We start from the raw sequence: 20,328 nt of genomic DNA on the forward strand, positions 1-20,328 counted from the left end.
CACAGGCAGCGGCGGCTCTCGGCGCCGCCGCCGCCGCCGGGCCGTGCCCACCTGTCCGCCGCCTCCAGGTGCCGCCGCCGGCGCCCGCCGTCCCTTGAGGAAACGGTGTCCCCCCCCACCCCAAGTTTGCCAAGAGGCGCTCCGGCCCCGGCCGTCCTTTCCGAGCCCGCCGCCCCGGTGCCGAGGGACGCCCGCCCGCCGGTGTCCCCTACCTGGAAATGCTTGAAGAAGGCGGAGATGCGGGTGATCTGGAGGCTCAGGCACCTGGAGGTGCATCTGGCGGTGGAGAACGCCTCGTCCTGCCTGCGGGCGGCGGCGGCGCCGCCAGCCCCCGGCCCGGCGGGGCTGCCGCAGGCGGCCGCTACCCAGAGGAGCAGGGCGAGGGACGCGCCGGGCGCCCTCCGCACCATCGCTCTGCGGGAGAGGAGGGCAGAGGGGCACAGCCGGGCGCCGAGGAGGAGGAGGAGGAGGAGGAGGCGGGGTGGGTGGGCGGCAAGCGCCGGGCTAAGCTGCCGCTCGGCGGGCTGGTGCCGGGCTGCGCTGGGGGCAGACACCTCCGCGCCGCAGAAACTACACAAGAAAGTTCAATCATTCAACTCTCCTCACCCCCGCCCGCCCCGGCCCACAGCCCTCCCCCGCCCGGCAGCGGGCGGGCCGAGGCTGACAGCGGCCGCGCCATTGGCTGCGCCGAGCGCCAGCGCCGGCGGGGGGGAGCGGGCGGGCCGTGCGGCCGCGGGCAGGTCGGCCCGCCGGGGACGGGGACGAGGACGGGGACGGGGCCCCGGGCCGCCCGCCGCCACCTGCGTGGGCCGGCGGAGCCCCCTCGCCCCGTCCTCACACGCACAAAGGCGTCCGACCTGCCACGGCCCTTGGGAAGCGGCGGGGTCGGGCCCGGCCCGCTGTCCGCGCTCGGGCCCGGCGCGGCGGCCTGCCTCAGCCCTGTCACAGCGCTGGTGCCGGAGGGGACCGCGTGTGTATTCAGCAGCCCTGCTCAGGGGCCGATCCTGAGAGCCTTGTCGGCGTTAGTCTCGTTTATTTCTCCTTTTTTTTAAAAAAAAAAATAAAAAATGACGGGGAGGCAGGAAGGCACGGGAATTACTTTCCCGAAACTCGGTGTTTCTTACAGAGAAACGCTGCAGTGAGCGTTTGTCCCAAGGTGAAACCCACGCAGGCTCCTCTGAAGAGTTATTTAAAAACGAAAACCTACAAGTCATTAGTCCAAATACCTCTGGGTAATAGCTGCAAAATTAAAACGGCGCCTTGAGCTTTAAAATGGCTCCCGTACAGCACACATCAGCCTAACGTCCTTCCTCTCCGCGCCCTCAGATCCAGGGCTGGGAGCGCACGCCGCAGTATGTAGCACAGGGGTTACGTGCTGCATTCCTCTCCCTGCGCACGCTATATGGACTCCTCCCGTTGCAAGTATGTGCTACGAGAAGGAGCAAGTGGATCTTTCCCCTCTGGAGCCTGTGGGCTGCGCCTCCTGAACTTGGAAATCCCAAGGTGGTATGAGCTGAAGTAAGTAGTCTTTAGGCCTTTTCAGGAGTTAATACTAGATTAGTCACTACTATATGTAGTAGTTTAGTGTGGTTATCAAACCCCGTCTTAGGCTGCAGGAGCCGTCTTTACTGGAACAAGTTTTGGCATAAGTTAAGCGCTCATTAGGAAAGTCACCTCAAATCTCATCGCAAGACAGCACGGTCTTTGACCAGTCTGGCTTGTACTAATTTTACAAGGCTATAATTCCTCTCTTTATGGATGTTCTTATGTACACAAATGTGAAATAAAGCATATTCCCCGATGTCATTATTCTTACCAGACTGTACGCATACACCTTCCATACACCCATATATATATATCTCAGAAAATCAAAGTATAAAAAGGCTTGCTACATCCAAACTAATAAATCAGTAGTTAAATTCTAGCTTTAGATTCTAGCTATAATTTTACTATCTTGCCACAAAAGGCACAGATTAAAAAGAGAGTTCTTGTCACGAGGATTGGTAACGTACAAATATAATAGGAAGCGAGACAAATTTTAGTTCAGATATTACTCTGCAGCTTACAGTGTCTCCTGTCAGCTGGCCAGAAATCTTCACTTGAAAGAAGCCAGTAGGCTAGATTCACTCCTGCAAGTGTTAACAAATTGAAATGACAGTTTGCGCCCTTGGATGCTTGAGGGAGCGCAGCTGTCAGAAGACGAGGTCACCTGCCACATCCTGGCATAGAAGTTGCCCCACTGCTTGCACTGCGTAAGCGTACTCCCCTGGCTATTTTGGAAGTGCCCCGGTTAGGCAAGGAGGACCATCTCAGCCGCACCACCCTCCAGAAGTCTTCCTCGTCTCTGGAGCTGGAGTGACCACCTACCTCTTGCGGTGAGCAGAGGTCGTAAGTGGCTCAGAAATGCTGTTCCCGATTCTGACTGCCTTCTCACCACTAGAGAACCGGTTACTTCGCCTAATCCTGCATCTCTATATTTAAAAAGAAAAAACAACCACATTATAGAACAACACAGAAATAAATGCACAGGCCTAGCAATATTGTGACAAACAATGGTGAGCCCATTCAGGTCTCAATGTTGAGTTGAGGACTTCCCAGTTTCTAGCTGACTAACTTTCAGATAGGTTTTCTTAAGCCTTGACTAAAAGTTTTGCAACTTTTTGCCCTGAGTCAGGAAAAGAAAATTGCTTCGCTGATTATTAGTGTTTACAGGTATACCAAATGCCTTCAATTCTTGCCGTATTTTAGCAGATAATAAGAATTGCCTGAAAAAATATGTAACTATCTGTAAATCAGATGCAAATCTAGAGAGGGCAAATGGTTCTGTAGATATATCCCCTCCGTGTTAGTACTACTGCAACTTATGTTGTATGTTACAAACCCCAGCTTTAAGTACCAGGGTACGAATCCTGTTTCTTTTGTTTTATAAAGTCTGGTAGCAAAGGGCATAGAGTCCTTAATAATTAAAAAGTTTGTGAATACACAGTTTACTCAGTTGCTTTTGTTTGAAAGGTCATGGTTACAGAGATCATCAGTGTAGTCTGTGAATTCCTTTTTAGTGCGGGCTGACTTGCTTAGCACACAAAAGACTGGCTGTTCAGTTCCAGGAAAACTGTATTCACACAGGTCCTGTTCCCTTACGTGGAGATTAAGAAACAGGCTCAGTAGCTCAACAATTTAGTAGGTAATTAAAGCCCACTATGGGCTAAATATCCAATAGACCAAAAGACAAGATGCACAAGTTTGTAAATACGCTCGTTTTAAAAAGGTTAATAAATTGGTTAGAGAATACAAAAATTTGGAAATAAATTATATATACAATCCAACCAATCTCTAAAGATAATCATGGTCCATAACCACGTAAAAAGACATATAGACACTTTCGGATGTTTTGCTCACTGACTTTTTTTTGTCAATAAATGACATTAAATAATCTTTTAGTATTAGAAGTAGTAGAAGTAGCACCAATAAATTCTTGCAAATGCAGAGTATTGGTCTTATGTTAAAAACACAGGGATTATTTTCCTGCCTGTGCTTCAGAGCAGTCTGACAATGTAAAAAAGAGCTTTTTTGAAGACCAGCTTTGCGAAACTCGGGGCTGGTTTTTTACAGGAGACAGCGCCACATGCTGGTCTTGTGAGGTGAGAGCCACTAGGCGTTGTACTGATTTATGTCTGTTTGAGGAGTTGTTTCAATCGATTTGAAATTAAGATGACTGCATGTTAAGTAATTACTTCTTATTCTAAAGGGAATTAGCAACATTAGGTTCTAGTTTCAGGTAAAAAAATAAAGGAGATATTGTTACTGTTAAAAATATTTTTTTCATATAAACCACTGTATTCTAGCTCACCGATTTAGTTTATTATATTAAATCATCCTAATGTGCCATTCTTTACTCAATTCCCTTCAGCTTTAATTACGTTATGTCAAAAATGATTATAACTCTGGGTACAACATAATCTCCCAAACCCTCTCCAAGAACTCAACATGCCGGGGTGCCTCTCTGAAGTGCCTGCATACTAACAGAGGCAGTATGGGGAAAAAACACGATGAGTCAGGGATCTGTGTGAGGCTGCAGGGCTACAGTCTTGTCGGGGTCACGGAGACGTGGTGGCATGGCTCCCATGACTGGAGTGTTGTAATGGAAGAATATAGGCCCTTTAGAAAGGACAGGATGAGAAAAGGAGGAGGGGGAGTTGCCCTTTACGTGAGAGAGCATGGAGCTCTGCCTGCGGACGGATGAGGAGCCAACTGAGCACTTAAGGGTTAGGATTAAAGAGAGGACAGGTAAAGGTGACATTATAGTGGGTGTCTGCTGTCGGCCACCTGACCGGGAAGAACAAGTGGATGAGGCCTTTGACAGACAGATGGGAGCAGCCTCATGTTCGCAGGCCCTGGTCCTCACGAGGGACTTCAACCAGCCCGATATTGGCTGGAGGGCACAAGCAATCCAGGAGGTTCCTGAAGTGCTTTGTTGATAACTTCCTCCTCTGAGTGATAGAGGAACCAACAAGGAGAGGTGATCTGCTGGACTTCATACCAACACGGAGGGGCTTGTTGGGGGTGTGAAGGTCAAAGGCAGCCTTGGCTGCAGTGACCATGAGATGGTGGAGTTCAGAATCCTGAGGGCAGGGAGGAGGGTGAAAAGCAAGCTCACAACCCCAGACTTGAGGAGAGCAGACTTTGGCCTCTTCAAAGATCTGCTTGGAAGAGTCCCATGGGATAAGGCTCTGGAGGAAGAGGGCGGCCAAGAAAGCTGGTTAATATTCAAGGATCTCCTCCTCCAAGCTCAAGAGAAGTCCCTCCCAATGAATCACGCAAAAATGCCAGGACGCCTGCGTGGATGAACAAGGAGCTCCTAGCAATACTCAGACATAGAAAGAAAGCATACAGAGGGTGTAAGCAAGGACCAGTAAACTGAGGGGGAATACAGAAACATTGTCTGAGCATTCAGGGATGAAGCTAGGAAAGCTAAAGCTCGAATGGAATTTAATCTGGCCAGAGACATCAAGGACAAGAAGGGCTTCTATAAGTACATTGGAGACAAAAGGAAGACTAGGGAAAATGTGGGCCCATTGCCCAATGAGACAGGGGACCTGGTTAACAGGACATTGAAAAGGCTGAGGTACTGATGGCCACCTTTGCCTCAGACATTACTAGCATGACCAGCCTTCAGGAATGCCAGATTCCAGAGTCCAGGGGGAAAGACTGGAGCAAGGAAGATGTACCCTTGTTGGAAGAGGATCACGTCAGTGAGTGTGTAGGCAAATTGGACATGAATAAGTCCATGGACCCTAATGGGATGCATCCACGAGTGCTGAGGGAGATGGCAGATGTCATTGCAAGGCTACTTTTTAATCTTTGATCATGGCCACTGAGAGAAGTGCCCAAAGACTGGAGGAAAGCCAATGTGACTCCTGTCTTCAGGAAGGGAAAGAAAGAGGACCTGGGGAACTACAGGTGGGGCAGCCTTGCCTCCATCCCTGTGAAGGTGATGGAGCAGCAAATCCAGAAGTAAATTTCCAGGCACATTAAGGACAAGAAAATCATCAGGAGTAGTCAGCATGGCTACACCAAGGGGAAGCCTTGCATGACCGATTTGATAACCTTCTGTGATAAACTGACTGGCCTGGTAGACAAGGGGAAAGCTGTGGATGTTGTCTACCTGGACTCCAGTAGGGCCTTTGACAGTGTCTCCCATATGATCCACATAAAGAAGCTATTGATGTATGGGCTGGATGAGCAGACAGTGAGGTGGATTGAAAACTAGCTGAATGGCCTGGCCCAGAGGGTGGTAATCAGCAGTGCAAAATCATGTTGGAGGCCAGTGACTAGCAGTGTGCCCCAGAGGTCAATACTGGGTCCAGTCCTGTTTAACTTCTTCATTAATGACCTGGTTGATGGAGCAGAGTGTACCCTTAGGAAGTTTGCTGATGACACAAAACTGGGAGGAGTGGCTGATGTGCCAAAAAGTCATGCTGCCATCCAGAGGGACCTCAACAGGCTGGAGAAAGGGGCTGTAAATGAGCCTCATGAAGTTCAACAAGGGGAAGCACAAAGTCTGCAGCTGTGGAGGAACAACCCTATGCACGAATATATATGCTGGGAGCCACCCATCTGGAAAGCAGCTCTGCAGAAAAGGTCCTGGGGGACATTGAGTTGAACATGAGCCACCAATGCGCCCCTGCAGAAAACAAGGCTAATGGTGTCCTGGTCTGCATTAGGCATAGTATTGCCAGCAGATCAAGGGAGGTGGTCCTTTCCCTCTCGTCAGCACTGGTGAGGCCACAGCTGGAGTGCTGTGTCCAGTTCTGGGGTTCCTCAGTACAAGAGAGACAAGGACATACTGGAGAGAGTCCAGTGAAGGGCCATGGAGATGCTGCAGGGACTGGAGCATCTCTCCTATGAAGAAAGGCTGAGAGCACTGAGATCATTTAGCCTACAGAAGAGAAGGCTGAGGGGGCAGATCTCATTAACATTTATAAATACCTGATGGGAGGATGTGAAGAAGATGGAGCCAGGCTCTTTTCAGTGGTGCCCAGGACCAGAGGCAATGGGCACAAATTGAAACTCAGGAGGTTCCCTCTGAACATCAGGAAACAATTTTTTTTCCTGTGGGAGTCACTGAGCACTGGCAGAGGTTGCCCAGAGAGGTTGTGGAGTCTTCCACTCTGGAGATACCCAAAGCTTTCTGGACTTGGTCCTGGGCAACTGGCTGTAGGTGTCCATGCTTCAGCAGGGGTGTTCGATCAGATGACTTCCAGAGATGCCTTCCAACCTCAACCATTCTGTGATTTGAACAACACAATAACTTGAACACACAAATTTATTTTCAAGTGCATTTCCCAAATAAAAAAGAAGGCTAAATTGAAAATCATGACCTCTAAATGTTTACCTTGAAAACTAATTGCATGCCATAGTCTTCATTGAAGTCTGCAGGTATTTTTTCAGAAGTGCTTATTTAATGCAGCAGTGCAAATTATTTTTGAACTATATGGGCTTTTTGAAGAGCGGTAGGCTATTTGTTTTGTTAATGAATTCATGGCCAGGGATTATTACATATCCCACCTACACTGCATGTTTAGTTCACTAGTATTCAGGACATATATGAGGAAGGTAATAGATACGAGATATACAATAATTTAGATGTAATATTAGGTATACTTTTAATCTATTTTAACTGTACTTAGAGAATTACGAAGGTTTGGGAGATGGCTGGCTTACCCGTGATTTCTTGATTGTGATTTCTTGCTAGCAGCAGTTCACCAAAGAAACTGCACTAACTAGAACTCTGCTAGATCCTGGTCTTTAATTTTCTGTCTGAGCTTCGAATCCAGCCTGTGTCTGCTGTAGATTGCTGCTGCTGCTGCTCAAGGGAAGCTGAAATCATTTACCATGGAAAATGAAGTGATCTTGAATGATGCTTCCACAAAATCATTTCTTTCTGCAAGTAAAACAATGGAAGCCAGAACTGACATTGAAAGAAGAATGAATTTGTGCCAGAAATTATGCCATCTGTGGCCAAACCTTCATGCCTGTGAATGGGAGGATGAAATAGACTTTCTTATGGCTTTGAACGTTCTTTCAAGGACCAAATACAACTCCTTTCCTGTGGTAAGGGCCCCATAGTAACTCTTTTGTTTTCCCTGGGCTCCTATAGGTGGCCTACAGCATTCCTTCCACATGGGACCTCTAAAGTTAATGACCGTCTCAAACTCCTTTTGAGGAACAGGATTTGCATAGTCCTAACTCAAGACTATGAGTGAAATCCAGAAATCGATCTCTGGGCTTCATATAGCTCATATTCTTAATTCAGAAGTGTAGAATTGCAGTCCTTATAATGCTTTCTCCCAGGAGCAAATCAATAGGAATTCTCTGAGTCACTCTTTTCTCTTGTACAAGGGAAATCAGAAGTAGGTAGTAGGAATATTAGTAATGCAGTTAGCAGTCACAGTAGAAGGCAGGATGAAATAATGGTTCACTGCTCAAAAAATCTCATCATCTGTGTGTAAAGCAAGAGACAACAGATGCCTATCCAAAGATTGCTGGTGAAATGCAGGAAACCAGTTAGGTAATTTTGAACTAGTTGGTAGGCCTCATTGCGTGTGTAAGAAACACAAGAGCAGTGAGGTCTGAGGAAGGGTTTGAAGCAAAATGATGGGATAGCTTTAGAGAGATTCACTGGGCACTCTTCGCAAACATAAGAAGAAACATAACAGAAACCATGAAGGTGCTTATTTTATGACGTAAGAAATGAAAAGTAAAGACTGACATCATCAGTTGACTATACAAAGGATTGGACTTTTCAGTGTTGAACTATAACTTGATGTTCTGTGTCTTAATGCAGCATGGAAGAGAAGCAAATTCAGAAATAGAAAGAGAGAAGAGATGACTAAAACAGAAGGCTGGGAAAGCACCTTCTGCTCTGTTGTTGACAAATGAAAATTTGCTATTATATCAAGAGCAGAGAAAAGAAGTCATGGTGTTTAGGATGGAAAATGGTAAGAGTTTAGCTGCATGAATGGATAGAAAGGACTAAATATTAGAGACAATATGCCAAAGAATGCAGATTTAAACAAACTTCAGTTTTCAAGGTGTGGAGATCAAAGCCTTAGAATCAAAGATGGTGCCCAAGTGATACTCCTGAACGAGGTTTCATCCACAACACTAAAGAAAGGAGACAAAACGAGACAAATTATGAGCGTACTGAACTTGGGACACCCATAAAGAAAGGTCAGAGAAAAACAATGCTATTAGCTGGAAGAACGTACTTATTTCCTCCCAGGGACTCTCATCTTCTTCAGGGTCACATAGAATAGGGCAAAAGCAAGGCCTCACTCACACCAAATCTGTGTCTTCAACTAGTTTGCAAAAATAAGTTTTTCAATAAAAATATATCTTACTGGCATGTTCCCGGCTGCCTCTTGTCACTCCAGTCATTTGGTCTGATATCTTGTCTGAAACAGACCATAATTCTTTGTCTTGTGTTTTCTATATCCCATACTTATCTTCTGATTGAACTAGAGCATGTTTTTAAACAGGCACCCACTCTTTCTATCAGGAGAGAAAACAATGTAGAAATCAACACATCTTTGGAGAAGTTTTTTTGTGGTTGTCTTACTTTAAAAATATGTGCTTTATTTCTAGCCTGACTGCAGTGTTTATTAGTGTTTAGACATTGAACTTTTTTCCACCTTTTGGATAGATGAAGACTGCCTTTCATGTTGAAATCCACCTGAAGATAAAGCCATCTGAACATAAGTCTGGGGTATAAGGGGAGGTTGCTTGCAGGCCACGATTAACTTCTTTTATAAATTAGCCAGACTGAGATTTCTTTGTGAAGTTTTGCTGTATTGCAGATTTTGTAAACCTTCTGTTTTTTTCAGAAACTTTCCAACCTTGAGGTGTATACCTTAGGATTAGACATGGTATTCTAGTAACGGTGTCAATAATACCATAGAGATGTAATATGAGATCTATAGTCTGACTTACTTGTCTTCACCTTATATACTTAAGAGCTACATTAGTGTTAGTCACTGTATTACACTCGGAGCTTATGTTGAGTTGGTTACTCACCAGACCCCAAAGGCTTTCATAGATACAGGCTTTCCAAGAAACATTTTTGTGTCCTGTGTGACCTACTTTCTGTGTTCCTAGATGTACAATCTCACATATGGCAGCATTAAAATGCATGATGTTTAAAAATGAATTCAGATTACTGAGTGATTCAGAATTCTCTATTATTTATCACTTAAGTCAATAATCATGTCATATGGAAACTTCATAAGAAGTTATTTTATTATTTGTTTCTAGATTACCAGTACACAAACTAAATAACACTGAGTCAAGAACAGACAGCACTGTACTCATTAATTTCTATTATGATTTCCCATTTACAATTAGTTTTGGAGATGGTATAGTTACCAAGATTTTTTTTTTCCCAATCTGGATAACACAAATGTTTTACATTGGTTATTGCTGAATGTCAAATTTTACTTAGAAAGTCACATAATAATAAGCCAAGTGACATGCTTTTGACATTGTCTTTGCCAATCAGATTTGTAATCACCTGTCATGTTAACCCCAGCCAGCAACTAAGCACCATGCAGCCGCTCACTCACTCCTCCCCCCCTGCCAGTGGGATGGGGAGGAGAATTGAAAAAAAGAAGTGAAAATTGTGGGTTGAGATAAGAAAGGTTTAATAACTAAAATAAAATAAAATAACAACAACAACAGTAATAATAATAATAATAATAATAATAATAATAATAATAATAATAATAAAGAAAAGGAATATAACCAAAAAAGAGAGAGAAAAAACCCCAAGAAAATACAAGTGATGCACAATGCAATTGCTTACTGCAAGCTGACTGATGCCTGAGCAGCGATCTGCCCCTCCCAGCCAACTCCCCCCAGTTTATATACTGAGCGTGACGTCCTACGGTATGGAATATCCCTTTGGCTAGTTCGGGTCAGCTGTCCTGGCCATGCTCCCTCCCAGCTTCTTGTACACCTGCTTGCTGGCAGACCATGGGAAACTGAAAAATCCTTAACTTAGGATAAGCAGGACTTAGCAAGAACTAAAACATCAGTGTGTTATCAACGTTATTGTTCACACTAAATACAAAACACACTGTACCAGCTACTAAGAAGAAAATTAACTCTACCCCCGCCAAAACCAGGACATCACCTCAAAAGACAAAGTCAGATTTGCTTTGTATATGTGTGTGAAAAATGTTTTAATGCATTTATTAATTTAATTTGCTGCCATACTTGCCATTGTTGCTTTTGCCAAGGAGAGGCAGACCTATCAAGGTGAAGGCCCTCTTGGGCTAGGTTGTACAAAGAGTCAACCAATGTGTGCAGAGTCTGAAAGAAATATGTGATACAATTGTAATAATTTTTTAATTAGCTTCAATCTTAAGCAACTATCCAGCCTGTTACACAACACGTATCACATCACTGCATAATTTTAATATCATATAACCTTTAAGATTTATTTGCAAAATATTTAATTAAACAGCATTGAGGATGAGAGAACTACAACATAATGAACTGATCCTTTATAAACATATCTAGATAATAACTATGAAGTCTTAATATTGCTGTTCAATGTCTACAATAACATTTTTTGTACAAAAAATAGCTAAAGGTAAGGCATGGTGTATAAAAACATTCTGTGTTCCCTTGAATTAAGCTGAAACCTTTTGATGTGCTCAAGAGGTTGTTGTTTGTGCACTGTGTCCTTCAACCTAAAATAACACCAAAAGTGATAGAATGAAAAATGACAACAATTAAGAAGAAGCTGAACCTGCAAATTTGTTTTTATGGATTTTCCTGCTCTGTGTTGCAAATGTTAAGATTTAAAATACAGACTAATTCAGACTTCTATTGTTCACAGTTCTCTCTTCAAGGTTAAATAATTTTGAAATTAATAGAATGAAAATCCATAGCAATATATTTGCCTTGATCCCCAATCTTTTATTAATGGTGCTAAAAATGGTTAAGTATATACCTGTGCTGCTGCATGTGCAGACAGACACATACGTAGAAACTCATGAGAGTAGTGAATGACCCCAGGTAAGTTGCTTTGTTTGTCTCTGTTGACTTGGCAATAAATTTCAGAACAGTGCTGTTCTTTGTGCCACTCAGAAGAGCAGAGAGGCTGGTGACAGTTATATCACTCCCTGCAATACCAAAGCTTAGGAGGATATGACCAACAAGATGACACAAACGGGTATATCAGTACTAACATCCGCCTTCCCATGTCTGCAAATATGGTGTCTTTATAAGAAAATACTTTAGTGAACTATGCCAGTCCATCAGTCCTCAGCATGTATCGGTGCCTGGGATTCTTCCTTTTCAGGTGCAATTCTTGTTGTATTTCATGAGGTTCCCGTTGGCCCCTTCCTCCAGCCTGCCTGGGTCCCTTTGGACGGCAGCCCTGCCCTCCAGTATATTTACTGTTCTCCCCACTTGGAAGTCATCTGCAAACTTGACAAGAGTGCACTCTATTATCAACTCCAGATCACTGATAACGATGTTAAACCTGACAGGTCCCAGTGCAGACCCATGTGGTACCCACTTGTCACAGGCATCCACGGAGAGTGCTACCCACTAGCCACGGCTCTCTGACCCTGCCCATCCAACTAGCTTTTTACCATCTAGTTGTCCAGCCATCCAGACCATGATGGTCTACTTTGGCTAAGAAAAGTCATTAATTATGGCTTAGCTAGGCAAGCGAAATGAGTCTGTCAAAATGTGGACTAATCCATCCCCTACACTAGTAAGCAGAATTCCTTCTGATTACCTCCAGGGCTAATGTTGAACTGTGTGTCTTGAACAACATAGTTGATTTGTCTGATTTGTCTTTACAAATGTCACTGAGCAGATGAAGTTTGGCAACTTGCTCAGTATCAGTTTATGTATTTATGATATTGGGTACTCATCAGGCCTTCACTAGGAAGAACTACTAGTTACAGGAACTGCCCATTTTCTCTTGGCTCAGAGAAAAAACCTCATTTTTTCACAAAAACTCTGAAAATTCCATTCAGAGTTTGAAGTAGTTGGAGCTTAATAGTGACGTAGTGATACAGTGTAGTGGCTCTCCCACAATATACATTCCAATGTACGTAACTTTTTGGGCACAGCTGGTGCCACTCCATACACAAGCTAAATAGGGAACCCAAATAGTTATTTACAGTCAACTGAATTGATCAGAATTCTTGTATCTAAATGCTTGTCATTGAAAACATGTTTTTAATATAGAATGAAAACTTTTTAAGAGATTTTATTTTAATTAAAACTCTCTCAGGTAAAGAATGCTTTGAAAAGAAAAAATGAAGCAGTTTGATACTTACATTAAAGCATCTCCTGTTTGTGTTTGTTATGAAACCTTTTGATACAGGAAAAAAAAAAAAAGGAGCAGTGTTCCAAATGTGCCAAAATCAGTTCTTGGTATTGATTTTAAGAATAATGAAATATTTCAGTATTTTTTCTTACTGTCACATGCCAGTAGTAGTGTAATAGGTGAATATGCTGATGATGATATGCCATGAACTAACTAATAACTATAAAAATAACATATCATATACATTTTGCAAATCTACCAAATTAACAAAAAAAAATTATTCTTACAGTTCGGGGTTTTTTATTGTAGCTAAGCAAAAATCACCCCAAAGTGACATGTTTTCAACAGTTTTGTTTCCAGGAGACTTTTTTACAGTTTAGTTTTAGTTCCAAATCAGAATGAAACCCTTTTTTGAAGTGCTGCATTTTCAATTTGAATTCAAATGCCAAGAATTTAAAAGGTCTGTCCTCAGTCTTATCAAAAGCTATTTAATAGTTTTAATATCTAGAAAAAAGGGTGCATGTCTCTGATGTCTTGATGATCTGGAGCAAGATACGGATTCTCAGAGGATGTTTGCTTTTTGTACTACTCTATAAGCTTCTCTAATTTAATTGAGAGGTTGGACTGACATTAAACTGGTCTTGACGCTGAGCTGTTCTTTGTACAGCTTTTCCCACCTGTATTGAGTCCATTCACCCTAGCTGAAAATATCCTTCCCTCCACCCCCACAAAAAAACAAATCACAGTTTCAATGTTTGTTACTGCAATGACGAATTCCTGTGTTGTTTTATATCATGGTCCTGACAGGAAATACCATTTTTCTTGACCTCCTCAAGTCATTTGTGTAGCTTTCACACTTGTATAATGTTCAGCCTTGTTTAATAATGCGTGTCTGATCATCTATATTGCCATGAAGACTTTAAAGGAAGAAAGATAACATGCTTGTCAAATCTTTTATCCCTACCAAAATTCTATGGTTGTCATGGTAACTGGGGGGGGGGGGGGGGGCGGAAAAAAACAGGAAAAAGAAAAAGCAGATTGTGGTTTTCTTAAAAGATAATATTTCATGGCCATTAGAAATAAAATAATGAGAAAATACTGTAGTTTCTCTGTTGCTCTATAAGGCAGGATACAAAGAACGGTACTTAATTTTACAAACAAAAAAAAATTAGTGTTTTCTGTTTATTAGAAATGAGATCAAGTCTTCTCTTTCACTTCAGCCCTCCTGTCCTGGTGCATTCCTGACACAATAACAAAACTGAATTCAACCTGTATGTTTTAACAGCAGTAAACCCCTTCATGAACATTATAGTTTTTGAGAGCTCTTTAATTATGGAGTTTGCCCACCTTCCTTATCATCTCATCATCACAAGCGTGAGATTGTTCACCCTCCTAAAATAAAATTCCATGATTTTGAGGAAGCAAGGTCATTTCCTAGTGACAAATGACATAAAGTGCTGCATAACAGTTTAGAAGGTTTTAACCATCCTAAAAGCCCATTGATTTTACTAAAGATTCTTTTCTCAGAATTGAGCAAATTACCCCAAATAACCTAATTGAACTAGTTATTTAAAAATAAACCTAGTCAATGTGAAAGTGAGTGGTAGGATAAGATTATAAAAGAAAAAGGTTGCTTCTCTTTTTCCATCTGAGGAAAGATTTTTATTTTAACGTAATCAAACTGGAGTAGTGTATTTATTTCACATGCAGCCATACCATTTTATTCTATATTGCCTAAGCCCTCCCATCTCCAAAAACTTCTTGGAAATGGACAGATGAAAAGTCTATGCAACTGCTAAATAATGGTACTGTTTTGTCACTGTTGAAGAAAGTCTTCAGGAGTCACATTCAGAGTATTTGGAATATGCTTTCAAGAAAAAAGAAACTGTAGGGACACTGTCCTAAATACCTAGAAACTTGAGCAGTAAGGGTCTATATGGTCCTTAGTTGCCATGAGAAACATCTACCATTGTAGCCCAAAACTGTCTGTGAGGCTAGAGTTTTGAATGAGATGCTTACATGTCTACTTTGCCAAATATTGGAATGGTGTTTGCACACTAATTTGCTGCACCAAACTTTAGATATTTAATTAGTTGTACTTTGTATGTTGCTTCCTGCTGAACCCAGGAGGATTCAGTCCTGATGTGACAAAGATATACGCTGCTGTGACTGAATCTGAGAAGTGAACCAGTCTCTTGGAATACAGTATTTCTGCCATTCTTGTGATACATTTGTGTAAAGAATTGGGTGAAGGATTCAGCTCTTTCAAAATTGGGGTATATATATTTCCAATAGAAGAAGACAGCTTCATCTTCATGCTTTTTGTGCAGCACCTGAGGGAGAAATCCTGTCAAAAATGTAAGTGAGATTTGATCACATAACTAAATACTTTAACATGATATACATGTGAAATGGGCAAAATTAATTGTCAGGATAATTTAGATTTTGCATCATAATTCTTGTTTTGGAATGCTTGAACTTGTGATTTTAATACCATTGGTTTTAGATGGGGGTTTATGGCATATAATATATTAATATCTAAAATTCCTTTGCTCAGTAGTTGTCCTGTATCTTCAATAACTACTTTTTAATAGAAATTATGAGACATGGATGTAATATGAAGTACATGATAACATAAGAGTCACGTTATGAAAGTGCCTTCTGCAGAAAACTTTGAATCTAATGATCCCTAGCTGATCCAGTTTAAATGAAACAGTAGGATAAACAAAAGTATGTCTGTAAGTAAGGATTTTGATTTTGAAAGGGCAAACTTTGAGAAATTACAAGAACCAATTAGAGACAATGACTGGATTGAGAGTTTGAGGACTTTAATATAGAAGAGCCATGCACATTAATTCAAAAGAGCAAACTCTATCTGGAATTTGGAGGCTAAGCAAAGAAGAAAAGGTTGCAAACAACATCCCAGGGCTCTTAGACTAAAACTACCTTCAAAATTGTAGTGGATATAAAAAGAGAAATAGGTAAATAGAAAGAAAGGAGGTTTGATTTTATTTGGTGATAGAAAGAGCAGGGATAGAATAATAAGATAAAGATAAAGCCTTGCAAAAGATATTTAAATACATTAAACAGTATATTTAACCAGAATTATAAAAATAAAAGGCAAAGTAAATCTCATGGTAGAAAAGTGGAGGTAGTAATAAAATGCAAGATTTTGTTAGTGTAGCTCTAGAACAACATGCATGTTCTGCTTCAATTTTCAGTACAGCTGATGATTCAGAACACCAATCGCTGGGTCCCAGTCTTCCTGTGGACCAGCCATGTGGCTTTCCCTTGCCACATAATCTGGCACGTATAAAACATAATCGAGCTAAGAATTCCTCTGAAGAAAACTTACACTGAAAAATGAAATAATGTTATTATCTGCAAATCTGTTTAAAATTTCTGTATCATAGGAAGAATCTGCAGAAATGAAACAAAAATATGAATTCCATGTGGTTTATTTGCTGCAATCCTTACATTTATTGATATAGTTCTTTGAATCCATATTGATTTTACCATTTTACACTTACCACAGTATTTGTCAACGAGAAGTAGATTTTAAGTATAGATATTTTAGAATTCCATCTTATCTTATTTTAGAAAAAAGCTTACAAATTTAATTAGTTGGATTTTAGCCCAGATAACTGAAAACAGGTCTGTTCAAGAAAGACCAGTATTCTATACATTTATTCTTAAATGATTACTTTGATGGAGAATAATATTCTGCTGTAAATTTATTGTTCTATACAAAAGAGAACAAGTTTCCTCCTCTGTGGAGGACTTCTGCATGAAGTTTAGCAGGAGAATATAGTTTTGCTTAGCCCACTGAGAATACATAAAAGATTCACATATGTTGTATTAGAACAAAAATTAGGGGCTGTAATCATTGTGTAATGCATTTAAAGACCACATCACAGAAGCACTATCTGTGCTTCACTAAGGGCTTTTTCCAGCCTGTGCTAGAGCCCAGATTTGTCCCCAGAGCTACTAATGTGAGGAAGCTTAATTCAGTTTTCCTTGGTCTTCTGTCTTTAGTTTTGCTGGAAAGATAAATTAGTATTTGCATATAGCCGCTTTTCTCCCTAACATTGGGTAAGATTTTATAGTCTGAACAAAATATTGCTGCTAATGGATGTATTGTTTCATATATATCAGTAAGAAAAAATAACCTGTGCATTGTTGTCACTTCTTGTCTTTGCCAGCATTATCCCTGATCTGGAGGTTTCTGTGCTGGATAGTTTAACACCAGCTATGCCAACTCTAAATCGAATTTCTAAGAACCTTACCAGTAACATTTTCTAGATTATTCAGAAACATTCAGTAATATTTCTGATTTGTACTTCTTCACAGCTTACAAGATCTTTTCACCTTGCTCAAGGTACATAATAAACATTAGACAGTCAGATTTACCAGGGGACTTACACCTGATGTTCTTTGAAGTCTCTGTGCACTGAAAAGCAGGGTATATTAGCCCATGTGAGACTTATTCCCAGTATAAGAGTAATGAATTTAATATAAGGGCTGGCTGTATGCAGACGTTCTTTTAGAGATAATATCATGGGAGTTGGAAAAGAAGCTAGGGCTTTACTGTGTTTCATGAAGTACTTCTGTGTGTCCTAGAGATTCTTCATTGCATGTTTTTTCTACACTGTGGAAAAGTTATTTTCTCTGCTCCCTTATTGCTTTCCTCTTTTCCCTTCTCAGCGGTCCATTTCAAGCACTAAATATACATTTCAGATGTTAGCTTCTAGAGCTCCAATCCCCATATAAACCAAGAAGGAAATGTTTCTCTCGTTCACACCCAGGGGTTGTTGTTATTCAGCTCAAATGAGACCAGGATTTTACCTCAAATATTTACAGCAAAACTGTGGACATCAAGGCCTATTGAATTTAGTGAAAAGTTAGAATCTAAAATACTTTCTTAAAGCTTATTATTCTTTGGTACCTTCTCTGGTAGGAATAGTACCACTTGCCACATAGCTGAAGATAAACCATGATTTTCCCCATATGAATTTGCTTGGCAATTCTTCTTGATCTAAAAATATTTAATGCACTAGGCATTTATCAACTCTAGTAGTCCATACTTCTGTTTCCATACTTCTGTTTCCCTTTTCTAGGCACTCTGAAGAAAACAGTTTGATCCACCCTTGGATCAAACTAATGAAAACTAAGATATGCTTATATGTATCATGTAAGTATGTATACACACATAGCACTTGAATACAAGTGTGTGTATATATGTATTTTAGCCCTGGAAGATAATTTATTCATTTCCAAATCAGGAAAAAAATGTTTTACCATATGGATGCTTGCAAGATTATGCTCATTCTGAAGATTTGTATTTTTGCAGATTTGCCATCCTTGTACCACCAGACCATTTTCTATTTTGTAATTCTTGAATGCTTTGCAGCATCCTAATTAGAAAGACTTCTCACCCCTGCTCACACGCAGCAACTTCCTTTTTTTTTTTTTTTTTTCATTTAATAATCTAGCTAAGGAAATTAGTGTTTATTTGGGGGGATAAAGTCAAGAGTGGCAAGAGTGACAGGCCTGTGATGATGACTGTCTTAGAAACACGTGCTTTGTTAAAAAGATCATTTTTGCTGTTTAAAAAAAAAGGAAAATCCAGTGGAACACAGTCAGAGACTTCACAAACATAGATTCAGGTCTCTCTTCTGTTGAATTTTCTGGTGTGACCTTGGCCGAGTGTCATAACTGTCCTGTGCTTCATTTCCACATCTTCAAAAAGAGGCCAACAGCTCTTCCTACTCCACAGAAGCTGTGTGAGAAAAAACATGTGGAAGACTATTAAGTAATTATACACAATGTGAAAATCTATCCGAGGAGGAGTGATATTCATTTACTTATCTGTTTAATACAGATGTCCATTTTTCAACTGCTCACTTCTTGTTTTCTTCATAGTCACTGGAAATAACTAAGTACTTCCAGGGCGCAAATCATCTCATCCTAAAGGAGACATTGAAAATAAGTCAGCTGAACGATGTGCTGAATGCCTTTTCCTCTCCACTGACTCCAAAGGAAGTCTCAGGTGTAGTTGTGCAAATGTCTGTAACGGCAGATATTTGGTCAGATCACTCACACTTAAAGAATGCTGAGTTCCTTATAATATCCATACAGATGAAGTGTGGGGCAGTTAGTGAGGCAAAGATACACCGTCTCCTCCGTGTCGGTTAAGTGCCCAATACTAAAGCAATTAGCACTACAAAAATCATATCTTGTGGAGCATATAGAAGATAGGCATTTAAATGTGTTTCAGTATCTTGCTTAGTTATAATACTGAGGGAGGCAATGTGACTTTCCATGCACACCTTGAAAATTCAAATCCAACTGTTATCTGTAGTCTTGGGAAAATCTATTTAATACATGATTTTATTGATCAGAAAAAAAGTTGTGGATTACATTTTCAGCCAGGACCTCTACTCCTTTTACACATACCTATTTACTTTCAGAAAAATATTGACATCTTTGCCAATGTCTTTTTGAAGAGTACTTTCTTCTATAAATACCCCTATTAGTCATGAGGGTACTTGTAGAATAAACCACTGTCTATCACAGAATCAGAGACAAATAGGCTGACAGAGACCTCAGGAGGTCATCTACTCTATGCTTTTGCCTGCAGGCAAAATCAACTGTACCTGTCAACTCTGATAGATGTTTACCTAACCTGTCCTTAGAGATTTCCAATGACTGAAACTCCAAAAGCTCTTCAGGCAATCTATTCTAGTGTGTCATGATCCATGTCATTAGAAAGTTTTACTTAATATCTATCTTAAATCTTCCTGGCTGTAATTCAAGCCCATTAATTCTTTTTCCACCTGCTCTAGGCATGGAGAACTGATTATTTCTTTCTTCATTCCAGAAGCATTTTATGTCCTTGCAGATCATAACAATGCCATCCTCTTTCTTCTGTTTTTCCTGAAGCACTCCTAGTAGTACACTTTTTCAGTCCCTCCTTCCTAAGGGGTTGTTGTGGGTTTTTTTGAAAGTCCAGTTATTTTCATTGTTCTTTTCAGTTAGACCAAATGATAATTATACCTGGGGAAAACAGATCTTTTCTGACTTCCTGAAGCTTCAGGGATGGCCTTGGTAAGACTGAATACACCCAGTTTTGTTAGATAAACCTGATTTATATAGGGCATAGAGAAGAAAATGAAAATTTTTAACAAGTGTTAAAGAGGAAGGAATGTGTGATCATGACATTGCAAGTGATGTCGATTACCTGGAATGCAGACTAGATGACAAACATAGAAGTCTGATAATTCTTTCTCTTATCCTAGCATCTGAATGATGTAAGTATTTGAGGGGAAGAGTAGTTAGCCAGAATGTACCAAAAAGAAGTTGTAATGTAGCCATTTATTTAGAATGTATACCCTGATAAAAAATTCTAAAATGTCCAAAAATTAATAATCTCTTGTGGCAGCAGTAGATAAATGTTACACACTTTTAAGGAAGTTTTA

The 20,328-nt window shown here is 40.8% G+C and overlaps 1 protein-coding gene across 1 annotated transcript in view; it reads right to left on the bottom strand.

The window, feature by feature from the left end:
• Nucleotides 1–613, bottom strand: part of ANOS1 (anosmin 1) — a 149,120-nt gene extending 148,507 nt beyond the window's left edge. The window contains exon 1 of the mRNA XM_029999126.1: nucleotides 213–613. Coding sequence (XP_029854986.1) covers nucleotides 213–410 — 198 coding nt within the window. The 5' untranslated portion in view covers nucleotides 411–613. The remainder of the gene's footprint in view (nucleotides 1–212) is intronic.
• Nucleotides 614–20,328: the final 19,715 nt, after the last annotated feature.

Source organism: Aquila chrysaetos, chromosome 23 (genome assembly GCF_900496995.4).
Source record: "Aquila chrysaetos chrysaetos chromosome 23, bAquChr1.4, whole genome shotgun sequence".
Classification (NCBI taxonomy): domain Eukaryota; kingdom Metazoa; phylum Chordata; class Aves; order Accipitriformes; family Accipitridae; genus Aquila; species Aquila chrysaetos.